Source organism: Notothenia coriiceps, unplaced genomic scaffold (genome assembly GCF_000735185.1).
Source record: "Notothenia coriiceps isolate Sejong01 unplaced genomic scaffold, NC01 NC01_scaffold00034470, whole genome shotgun sequence".
Classification (NCBI taxonomy): domain Eukaryota; kingdom Metazoa; phylum Chordata; class Actinopteri; order Perciformes; family Nototheniidae; genus Notothenia; species Notothenia coriiceps.
In genome coordinates, this window is record NW_011367171.1 from 86,790 (window position 1) to 99,515 (window position 12,726).

At 44.7% G+C, this 12,726-nt stretch overlaps 1 protein-coding gene across 1 annotated transcript in view; it reads right to left on the reverse strand.

Annotated features, from left to right (window-relative positions):
* The window catches only part of efna4 (ephrin A4), a 24,288-nt gene that overhangs the window by 218 nt on the left and 11,344 nt on the right, over positions 1–12,726 (reverse strand). Inside the window, exons 2-4 of the mRNA XM_010790585.1 lie at positions 4,274–4,572; positions 3,359–3,419; positions 638–706 (exon numbers count right to left, since the gene is read on the reverse strand). Of these exons, the coding sequence (XP_010788887.1) occupies positions 691–706; positions 3,359–3,419; positions 4,274–4,572 (376 nt within the window). The 3' untranslated portion in view covers positions 638–690. The remainder of the gene's footprint in view (positions 1–637; positions 707–3,358; positions 3,420–4,273; positions 4,573–12,726) is intronic.

Genomic DNA, 12,726 nt, shown 5'->3' on the forward strand with positions numbered 1-12,726 from the left:
CACACACACACACACACACACACACACACACACACACACACACACACACACACACACACACACACACACACACACACACACACACACACACACACACACTGTACAGGGATTCCCACAGTGACTGGGCAGCATTCCCAACCGGAATGGGCAGCTCACTGGACTGGAAGACTAACATTACTCCAGGCGTGCTCTGGATTAGATCACTCTGGGAATTTCACACTGGGGTAGAGAGAGATGGAGAGTGGAAAATTGAGGGAGACAAGGAGTTAAAATAAAAAAAAGGGAGAGAATGGAGGGAGGGATATAGGAAGAAAAGAGGAGAGGGAACTAATGGTTAAAACAACTCTCAATCCAATTAGGTTGTAAAGCCAGCATGGAGTGGATTGCGCAGTAAGTCTCATGTGATGAAGTTAAAGGTAGTGCAAGGTTCTGAAGATGAGTTTAAGTTCCTTGATATAAGTTAAGGACATTAGAGCATCACAGTTATTCAAACAGAAAGGAGGAATAGTAGGGGGGATGAGGAGCAGTCTAAACATCATGTGCCCTGGTAGTAGAGATGAGAGCGGCAGGGAGAGAAGTATCTTGCTGTACAACAAAGGGGGGAGCATGAAAGGAAGAACAGATGAAAAGTACTCACTGGGCTCACAGCACACGGTGACACGCAACTTCATACATGGCAGAGGAGGGCCTTCATCTGCCGGTAGAGCTAGAGAGAAAGAAAGACAGATTTTAAATACGTTGCTTACATATCAAACCTGACAAACGGTTAATATTTAAACATGTCAAATATTAAGAGAAATATGAATATGCTGAATGAAATCTTCCCATCCGATCTTATCTTTGAGAGCTCTCTTGGTACCTCTTACAAAGGAGGTTGTCTTTTTGTTTCTACCATATCATACATTACATGATATCCAAATAAAGAATCTCCCTGTGTCCCATTTAGTAACATACCTCCTACTTATCTGCACAATAAAAAAAAAACAATAAAATACAGGATTGAGAGTGCAACTATTTAAAAATGCAACATCTCTGATATCAATACTGATCACAGCTCATGTGGGAAATCTGGCAAACATGAGATGTATTACCTGTCAGTTTAGCATCGCTTTCACAAAACAACTCTGTCTGGAAACTGCAGTTAAAGGGCTTTACATTTGAATTATTCACAAACAGCTGCTATCTCAACAGGGACCCACCACACAAGCTGAGTGTATGATCGCTAACAGCCTGTCTCACTTTGTATCTGTAATTTCAACCGATAAGGTAGAGAACAGAAGAGCAGTGAGGCTGTCTTATAAAGCACTTTCTACAGTGGCTGAGAGAGCTCCGCTTGCAAAGACAGAACATCTTCACTGTTATGACAGGACATATGTCCGATAAGGAAACGAAACGCAGCTAAATGAAAAAAAGCTAAATGGGGCAAACACAGAGAGTACTTGCATGAGCTTCAACTCTGTACATTTCACGATGAACATGCCTTGATATGTGATTTTTTTTGTAGGTAAACATTTGTCTCTTATGCTCCAAGTTGAACAAAAAGTGTTCATGTGTTCATTGTTGACGAAACAAATCTTAACTCAAGATCTACTACTACTCAAAAAGCTTTGAGCTTCACTCCGCAGAACGCAGAGGTTGACACTAGAAGGCATGTTCCCGGGCTGAAAGGTGAAAGTTACAGTGCGCCAACCTTAAATCTCTGTTTAAGACTTGTCCATACGAGCAGGATTTGGAAAGCCAAACATGATGCGTCATGCAAATTACATAAATGTGACCTGGAAAGGGGAAACAACAACTGCACATACTGTACACTGGGAACAGGCCTTTTAATCTAGTGGGAGACATCTTGTGTCTGGCAACAAACTTTATGCAAAGTATAATAAAACATTTTACCATCTTGGAGAAGTAGATGGGCTTTTTAAAGATTTTGAAGTAATTTGTTGAACTCTTTATGTCTGCAAAAAACCATATTAGAAACTATGTTGAAAGGCAGACCATCATAAGTCTTTTCATAAACGTCTTGAAACATGTCTAGATAAGATCTTACAGATATGTTCTTCCAATTATGATGGCATATTTAAGTGTTGGACTAACAACAACAGCATTCCTCAGTTTTAGGTGTCCCTTGTAAACGTTTCCTCGAATGGTTCCATGTTAGGGCGCAGCTGACCATCAGAGGATGTCAAGGTGCTTCCTGTTTGTGGGGCTCCGCACATGTAGAAGCCGCAGGGATTGGTCAACAGGTCAGTGTGAGAGGAACAGTCAGTGTGTCGTCAGGGTGATCGTCTTTGGGAGCCGAGAGAGGAGCTGAGCCCGGCTCAGACTGAGCCAACTAATGCCATTAGTGTTTCTAATACCATTGTACTGCTCTCCCAGGCTAATGCCATTATACTGTCCCAGTGCTAGGGGCCCATTCAGCACAGGGACCCCAGAGCCAGACATTTGGACCAACTTTACGCCTTATCTTTGATGTGGACAAAACACACACAATCGCTCTGAGCCCAATGTGGCCCAACCGAGGGGGGGGGGGGCCCATTGTTGCTTTTCACTGAACTTGCCTGAACAACCACAATAGCCCAGTGTGTGTGTGAGTGTGTGTACATATATACATGTGTGTTAGCGTGTGTGTGTGTGGAAGCGCTCTCTCATGCCCTCACAATGCTCCATTGTCCCGTGGACCGCATCAGTAATTTATGTAAAGAATCTTTCTTTCTCTTCGTCTCATCCATCCCTTAACTGTCGCTTTTGTTGCCCTCCCTTTTCTTTCGTGTGGATTCCTCTCATCCGGCCTCTTTTGCCCCCCCCCCTTCCTGTACTGTCAGACTGTGTCCATCTTTTGCTCTTTCTCTCCGTCACTCCTCCACGCTTCTCTACCTCCGTCTGCCTCCCCCCCCCCCCTGTTCACTGTCGTCCTGTATTGATCTCTGTTTCTTCCTCCTACACTTTGCGGTCGCTCTGTCTCTTTGTTGTCACCCTTTCCATACTGCATTCACTTGATTCGTTCATTCTCTGACTTGTTTCATATGCTCCCCCTCATGGTTGGACTGATGCCAGAAGTTGTAAAAAGTAAGGAAAAAAACAGATTTTACAGCCACTAAACCATCCTATGTGTCTCTCACTCCTTTTTCTCCCTCCAGTGGTTTGAGATGAATGAGTGAGGGGACAGAAGCAAAGGAGAGTGTAATGGGAAAGGGGAAACCTTCACTAAAAGTGTGTAACTGCCTACAGGTCTAAGAAAACATCAAATCAATGTCATTCAGGAGGAATTTATGGAGACCATTAATGCTTTAGGCTGCAGTTTGCCAACACTCAAAGCCTCATAAAAAGAAAACACACACAAGCTAAAGTTGTTCTCTACCTTTTCATCACTTCAATTAGGATGTGCGGCCACCACACTGCCTCCAACACCGTCTGATGAACTGAAACAGCAGACATTTACATATTTTCTCTTTTACAGCTGTTTCACTTGACTTCCAGTGTAAGGGGCCTGAAGCAAAGATTCATGGCTTTACTAAAGTAGAAGATGCTCAAAAAATACTAAATGATAATTCACTTTGGGAATTAAAAACAAATAACCTTTAGTCATGTATTGAACCTAGATACTTTTTAGGAAATTAAAGTACTGCTTTCAGTAATATTTGTGATACAAAATAAGCAGTTTCTCTGAGAAATGTGTTTAACTCCAAGGGGTTGGGGTAAGGGTTGACTAAGGATAAGATGTTACATCATTCTAGTCCTTTTCAAAGCTTGGAAACGGTTTTTTGCTTACTGAGTCAAAATATTTAATGTTCGCTCTCATCTTGCAAAAAAAAAATCAAAACATCACCTAGTCCATCGTCTTACTTTTAAGCACAAGTCACTTTTGTTTATCTGATGTGATAATAATCTGAACGTTTTGGGGGGTTTGACTGTTGCAGTCATCTTTGGTTTGAGGAAAATGTGATCTCTTTTCATATGTTTTCCATTCATAGACAATAGATGGATTTGCAACCATAACTGACCGAAACGTGCCCTCATTAAATTACCAAATCCATACAAATATTTGACTGTTTACATCTTTTGCAAGGCTGCTTGTTTAACATTAGAAAAACTAATGTTAAACAATTTATTTTAAAAGAATAGGCTTGAGAACTCATAAATGTTGATACCAATACATTACATGTTACCAATACCAAACTCTTTTAAATGATACCCAGACCCACTTGAATCTGACACAATGGCTAAATGGCCCCCCACACTCCCACACAAAGAGACACACACATCCTCTACTCACAGCTGTAGTAGTAGTGGCGCCCTGGCAGAAACTCAAACCCCAGCGAGAAGGGGGTGAACCTTTGGATCTTCTCAGAGAAGCGCACAGGACCAAAGGGGGCGTAGGGGGTGTTACACTCCCACCTCTTGATGGCCCCTCTGGTCTCCACACAGCCCTGGAAAGAGGCCTCCCCCACCAGGTAGAGGGCCAGCTCCTCGGGCTGCCCGGAGCCCTGGGGCCTCTTGTTGGGGTAGTGAGGGCAGTAGATGTCCAGGTAGTCATTCAGATTCACCTGGATGGACATATCTCCTGCTGTTAACCTGGAAGAACCAACGAAAAGCACATTAATATTTCACGTTACATGGAGTAAACTGAAGGGTAAAGAGAGATGGCGATTAAACAGCGACGGCGAGAGAAAGAAGACTGATGACAGAAATTCCATAATTCCTTTGTGCCGGGAGGAATGTGGATAGTTACAGCAGATGAATAGTTCATCAATATTACACATAACGATTGCACAGGGTTAGAAGGCAAAGTTGTGCAGGTTTCAAAGAATGTTTTAGAGTTTGATGTATCCCAACGACTGTTTTCTACTTCCAGGCCAGCAAAGGAGCGGTTTTGAGCAAAAACAACAATTCCTCAATTGCTAATTAAGACCAATGAGGGGGGTTCAGAGTAGAATACACTTGACTCCCTCCGCTGTCCGTTCTCCCTCTACACACACAGAAGTGTAAAAATGTATGCAGACGTGCACGCGTACGCACAACCCGCAGCTTCAGTCAAGGTTGACCGGCTCTGGGCATAACAACAACTCAGGACAAGAAAAGCATCATTAGGACAGAAGAGCTGCATTATGCATGTTCCTTTGGACTGCAGATTCTCACTTCCTGTCAGCCACAATATAAAGAGTTACCTGGGTGTAAACTAATACGGAAGAAGAAAGGATATGAGGGAAATGAAGGGAAGTCGATGTATGAGGTGAATTCAACATGAAGAAACCATAAGACTTATGAATCAGGAGATGGTAAATGAGGAGAGAAATGTGAGACCAATGTGACTGATGGAGGTGACATGAGGCGAGGCCCGGAGGAAGACAGATGGAGACTGATGAAAAGAGAGCTGTAGAGACAGGTTGGAGCAGACAGATGGGACGAAGAAATGAATAAGAAAGCCAGAAGTTTGATGAACAGGTATACAAAAAAAGTGGAGTAAAGAGAAAAGAAAGTGGTGTTTTAATTAGCGACCCCAGAGAGTCCGAGTGCAGACACTGAGAGGAGAACAACGAGTGTGAGAAAGAGAGGAGACGGACTTTAATTGGGCTCCTCTTCGCATGGTGCGCAGGAGACGAAGAAAGAGGGGCTTGGGCAGAAGGTTCAGGTCCATCAGTGGGAGTCTTTATGGAGGGGTGACAGAGCGGAGGAGAGAGGAAGGGAGTGCTGGGAGTCGGCGAAGGGGAACATGGGAGTGAAAAAGAGCGCGGAAAAGGGGATGGGAGGATGGGCGGTGGACGGAGGAGCAGACTTAAGATAAGTAGGCCGACAGAGAGGAGACCAAAAGAATAAGCGAAAAATAAGAGCGGAGAGGGAGGAGGAAGAGGAGGAGGGGACACACTGAAATAAAACAGACATGACAGGCAGCAGGAGACGAAGATGGTCCAGCACATCTACAGAGCGTGTCAAGGATCGATGGAGCAATGAGAGGAGAAATCACAAGACGCTATATGAGAAGGAGGAGCCATATTACATGATTGACTTTCAACCTGAATGCTGGTTGAACAGTGATAATAAAGCAGAGTGTGTGTGTGTGTGTGTGTGTGTGTATGTGTGTGTGTGTGTGTGTGTGTTTTTTGTCGTGGAAATGTAGGTGAGACCCTGCAGGCAGGTCTCACTGAACGCTGCTTCCTGCTCAATAGCTAGCGTGAAGAATTGGCGATCTATCTACAGGACACTATTGATCGGGATCCCTCGCTCAGGGGAGACACACACACACACACACACTCCACCTGATCGATATCCCCTCTGTGAATGTGCTTGTGTGGCCGGGCCCCGACGGCTCTATTACCTGTGTGCTAATTACAGCCCGACTTCATTGTCTGGTTAAGGGAACACACACACACACACACACACACACACACACACACACACACACACACACACACACACACACACACACACACACACACACACTTCATAGCTGTGGTGCTTTTGAAGGCTTCTCTAAGACACAGAAATGTTTGCTTAGGTGCACCAGCTGTGGAAGTGTGCGTGAATGTGTAATAATAGACATGTGCTGTGTCAACATGCTGCCCCCCCCCCCCGCGATCTCATTCATCTCAAGCTTCTTCTTCAGATTCCCCCCTCACCCAACTCCTGATTCATTACATTCCTCCTCCTCACCCCCTCACCCCCTTCCTCTCTTGATCTCCTTCCTTATCTCTCCCCACTTTTGAGGCTGCATGTCATCCTGCTCTCCCTCCTATGTATGACTCCTCTCTATCCTACGTTACCCCCCTTTTCCTCCCACAAGTCTCCAACCTTGGCCCGCGTCATATGCACGCCAGCAATTACTGAGACTGTGTGCTCTACTGATGTCAAACTGTCAGGCCTCTTTCCATCCTCTTCCCTCCCTTCCTCCCTTCTCTGTGGCCCTGGTAGGCTTGGGTATGCCCTAATTACACTCAGCATCCTCCCCTACTGCCAGCCACCACGCAGCAGAGTGGTGACAGCACAGGGGCATCATGGGAGCACCGAAGAGCTGAGGGTGTAAAAGAACAGAGAGCTGGTGGAGTAGCCCATCGGCTGGAGAATGCTCTGGAAGCGGAGGATTGGTTTGGTCCAGAGCTGGAGCTAAAGGGGAGAGGGCAAAGACACAGCACACACACACTCATGTGTGTTTGAGCACATGTGGTCCTGAATGCACACACACATGTTCACACACTCTAGGCATACACACACATGGACATGAAAGTACTTCAGGAGAATAAAACATGCTCTCCCCTCATGCCAGAGGGTGATCGGTGACACCCTTCTGAGCACTAGTGCAAGCTCTTGGTTGATAAAAAAAAGGAGACAAATCAAAAAGAACACGCTGCGCCCTTCAATGGAGGACTTGAAAAGGCGAACATTTATCCTTTTTTTTTATAATTGCAGGAAATTGCATTCAACATTTAAAAAATTGAACAACTGATGTCCTCCCCATGTGTGTCCATATTAACGTGTGTGCATGACATACATTCCTCTGTGTGTGTGTGTGTGTGTGTGTGTGTGTGTGTGTGTGTGTGTGTGTGTGTGTGTGTGTGTGTGTGTGTGTGTGTGTGTAGTTATAATGAAATGCAGGGGTTTGACTGTGGCAGAGACCTTTGATCCTTTAATATGAGAGAATAATTAAAGGAGCAACAATCCCACAACACGGCTTCAGGAATACAGAGCAGATACTCGATCACGCAGAGCAGCTGCGTACTATGCATACTGAATACACTTGGGTACTTAACGCATGTACTGCACATAAACATGGGGGCAACAAATATTCCGCTACAATACAAATGCTAATATCACACTGTACCATGCATCCCAAATGAACGTATACTGTAGATACTGTGAATTTAATAAACGCGTTCATGCCTGTGATGGAACGATAAGAAGCCCACAGTCTGTTGGTCCCTTGAAGTGACGACGGGAGGCAGAGAGGCTTAGAGGAGCCTCAGTTCTTCCCGTGGTAAATCACAGCAGGCGGATCGCTAACTCGGTTCACTATGGTGACTGGGCACAGTACGTTTCTGTGGTCACTGTGCCTTGGCGGGGCATAGCGTGACACAGCTTCTGCCTCTGTGGTGCTGTAGTAACACTTCAGCTAAAATGGGAGGATGTGTGTTGCTCTCGAGGAGGATGACTTTGTGAAATGGTATTGTATATTTCAGTTTTGGTACACCAGATGGGTGGGGTTAGCCGTTAACAGATGACAGCTGAGTCATTAATTGTGATGAATAAAATAATGTCATCTTTGACATACTGATTGCATTAGTATTCCAGGTGTCACGGTTTAGTTAATCCAACTAGTCATCTCAATTTGAACTGGAATGGCTTTGCTATGTAGTTTTGCCTGCTGAAACAAAGTCAATCTGTGCTTTCAAAACTCTGGTGAACTTTCACACAAAAATGTGGACTGCCGACCAACTCCACATTGTTGTGCCTCTCCCAGTCTTTAAGGACAAATTGAATCGGGACTTACTGCCAGACTAAACTGTTCCACAAACTGGAAAAATGTGCAGTTGTTGGAATTGGCGGGGGTTGTTGGAACAAAAATGCATCTTGAAGAAACTGTTTTTAACCAACCACAGCAGCCAACTACACTAACTAACCGTGTTCCTAACCTTTCAACCACAGCTGTTTTGTAGACACTTAATAATGACTTCAGCTGAGCAGTTTCATGGTGAAATCTTGTACATCTTAAAGAATGACATGGATACATCTCTCAACACAAGAGAGGGATTGAAGAAAACTGTACACATTTTGTTGCTGGGCAGGTGAAGAAGACGAGGCTCTAGAAGTCTTTCCATGGGAATAACAACACTGTACTGTGGGGGGAAAACTGCTGGAAAGTATGAGAGAAGTTCAAAACAAAAAAGCCCAAAGATGGTACAGGAGGAAAGAAGGAACAAGGCAGAGAACAAGAGAATACTCTTTCTCTTCAAAGCTTTAATGACCTCCTGCTCCAGAGGCTATCCTATCTTCAGAGAGAGAAACAAGAGGAATAGGACACCTGTAGCTCCTCATGAGTCAGACATGAGAGGGAGAGAGAGAGACTTTAACTCGTCTTTCTTTTGTTCCCCATCTCTTCTCTCCTGCTCAATCTTATGCTGCGCTGTTGTAAAATGGAACAGAATCAGGGCAACCCCCCCTCCCCCCTGTCCTAGCNCTAGCCATGCCCCCCCCCTCTTCGCCCACACAAAGCCATGCTGTGTCCGGAGCCTAAACACCAATGTTGTGTCTAACCTGGTGCTTACTCCCCTCAACGCGCACAAACAAGGACTTCCCCCCCCTACCTCTGACCATCTGGGGCCCCCCCACAACCCCGACTGCCCAGCTGGCAGAAATAAATCCCTTTACTAACCCCCTTCAACCTCACATCCCCGGGACGCTGCAGACCCTGTATTTTCAAAATGTAAGTGTCATCAAACTGAGGTAAAGGATGGTGGTCAACCCCTCCTCACTGAGAGGGAAAAGGGACTTAAGGGGAACAAGCTGTTGCTCTTATCTACCGTTTCCTGTTTGGTGCGCCTATGTTCATGTTTTCGTGTACGTGTGCTTCCTTCAAGGTCAGAAGGAAGTGTATCTCCCCGCTAAACCAGACCTTTTGCTTTCTTTTCCATGACTCCTAATTTCGAAATGTGGACGGTATGTGAACTTCCCTCCTCCATTTTTCCCTCTTCCGTATCCATCCACTTGAGTGTGCGTCTTTTCTTTCTATGCAGGTTCTGAGCACACACAGATCGTAAGATCTGGGTGGCTTTACGACCTCTGATAAACACTTCCCTGGGGGAAGCCCTGTGCTAACAGACAATCCTAATGTATCTGCCCTCATAAATGGGAGAAGGATAAGAACATCAGTGCACACACACATTGCAAAGCATCGTATATCTATATGAATTTGGTGCATAAGCGTTGGCGACAATGGCTATATGTGTATAGCCTGGAGGAAGTGATTGGTTGCACCTTTCTTGCCCTGCAGGCTCCATTAAAGGAAGATGCACTGGGCATTCTAACTGCTAGGATCAGCAGGCTGCCCCGTGGACCCACAAACACACACACACACACACACACACCTGCTGCTTCAGGCCCTGAGGGACCCTATTTTCTGCCTGTTACGGCATAGGTCCTCCTCTGTGTGTGTGTGTGTGTGTGTGTGTGTGTGTGTGTGCGTGCTTGTGTGTGTGTGTGGTCATTCTGTGGGTATCAGCATCACAAGAGGATGTATAGCTCGGTCGTCAGGGCTGAGGAAAATTGCATGATTTGGGTCCGCAGGACCTATCAGTATGGAAGTCATTCCATCGGAACCATTTTGATACGGCTGCAGGTCTGCAGAAACCATCACAGCCTCTACGTGGCAGCGCCGTCATGCACGCTCTCAGTGTGGTCCATTCTGATCCAAAAATAAGCTTTCCAGCAACTTTTCTAGGAGGTATGAAATTACTGTCCACAATATAAACGGACAAAGGCTGAGTGCAAATGTTGCCCACCAGCGGGGCAGCAGCTGTGAGTGCTCGGACTTGACTCTCTCACCTGCTCAGCGTGGAGGCCACACTTGGAGGCAGAGTGCTAGAGAGAAAGGGCACAATCAGAAGAGGTTCGGCCCTCACGCAGAGAAGAATGACGGGAAAGTGTGCGGCAAAAGAAATGCGCATGGGCGAGATCATGGTGCACGCACAGAAAGGGGCGTGTGAGGGGGCAAATAAGGTCAGACGTGCCGTTGCCAGGACAACAACCAATCCAAGGCCGGGATCGGTGCCAAGCCAGTGCCCCACCCATCCATACTTTCCTTCCATACGTCTTTTTTCCCTGCATCTCTCTGTCGGACAGCCTTAACCTCAGAGTAATGAGTGCTCTCCATGTTTCTGCAGTCTAAATGCAGCTGCAGTGTAAATACAGGGTTGATCTGTGCAGGTGCCAGGCTCCGATACATAAACCTGAATATAGCTACCGTACCTCACCGCTCAGACACTGACAGACAGAGGAGGAGAGGCAGTGACAGCCATGATGGGTGGACACAAAAAGCCATGATTCAAACTATGTACAAAATCTATCAAAGTGTATTGCTACAAAGTGGCAGCCAGGCTGATCCACAGTGTCAACATCATTTGTCTCATGTTTTGTACCAACTTCATACACAGTGTCAAAGCAGATAAGATTAGCCAAATAAAGAGAGTTGATTAATGAGTGTTCACTTTAAAGTGAATAACACTGACACAAGGGTTGGTCTTATTGGTTTCATGCCAATTGGGCAGGTGGTGTAGGACGGAGGGGGCACCAGGAGCTCTTTTTGCTTTTAAATAAAAAAAATAGATAAATACAAAACAGTGAAAAAAGTGTTTATTTTAAAGCCGGCTTTAGACTGCACATTCGAATCATACATCGTATCCGTTGTTTTAAAGCTGAAACAATTATTTTTTCTGTCAACGGAGAGAGAAAAAATCCAGAAATATAATGCTCTGTTACATATCATTATATTTGGATTTAAGTTAATAGAATGTAACCATAATGGAATTATTAAAGCTTTAAAGAGGTCACTTTGGGCTTTAGGAAATGTTTTACTAATTTTTGAAAATGTTTTACTACCAAAGGTTATTCTGATACAGATAAAAGGATAATCAAATATAATCATTGCAACCCTAAGTTGGTTAGATCCAACTTTCCATACCCATTCCTCTTTCAACCATGTATTTTTTCTTTTAATGTTTCTTTTATTATCTTTTCTTTTTAATGACTGATTTTAAATGCCATTTTCTTAATGTCTTTCATTTTTTGTAAAGCACTTTGAATTGCCTTGTGTTGAAAGGTGCTATATTGATAAACTTGCCTTGCCTTTCAATGCATCTTGTATCTTTGTCTGCATCTTTGAAAAAGATTATTTTAAATCAAACCCTTTTAAATCAAACCCTTTTAAACAGCGACATTTATTTTAAATGTTTGGCGAATGTTGCATGTTGCTTATTGGCAACGTTTCATAGTTTTATATATATATATTTTCGTATCCCTATCGAGTCCCAACGTCTTAGCAGTATACGTTCTACACCCCCATCTGTTATATTAACTATACTTAACTACACTTATCTGTGTCTCAGATCAGCAGGTCCCACCTGTGTAAGTAGGTTAAGGAGGACATGCCAGCAACGCCCCTTAAAAACACATACGCACACACACACACACATATTCGGTCACACATTTTAACTCAGATACACTCTTCACTAAAGTGAAAAGGGCGCTCACAAAGCAAATACACTGAGCCAATAAATCAGAGTTGGCTTTGAGAATCCATCATTTACTAAGTGGGTCAACCTTCTGATGCCGTCGACACTCTTTCCCATTCTTGCACTCTGTTTTTGCCTCTCTCCATGATGTGAAGGTCAATGCTGGATAGGCAACATAGACCGTTAAACCCAGGTATGCATTCCCTCTGCCTTCAATTCAGCGTCAGCTCATTGGCTAGTTGTTAGTGGAGGAATGGCCAGTCCAAGGGCTGGATCTGTCCTTCACACACACACACACACACACACACACACACACACACACACACACACACACACAGATTCATCAGGGTTTGGGATCCAACAGCTTAGCATGAAAGCAAAGGTGAAACTGAATCTGTAAATTGCAGAGCAGGTAGAAGGAAAGAGGGAGAGAGAGAGAGGCGAGAGAGAGAGAGAGAGAGAGAGAGAGACACAGAGCTGTTATCAGAGCAGGGATGTGTGTAACCTCATC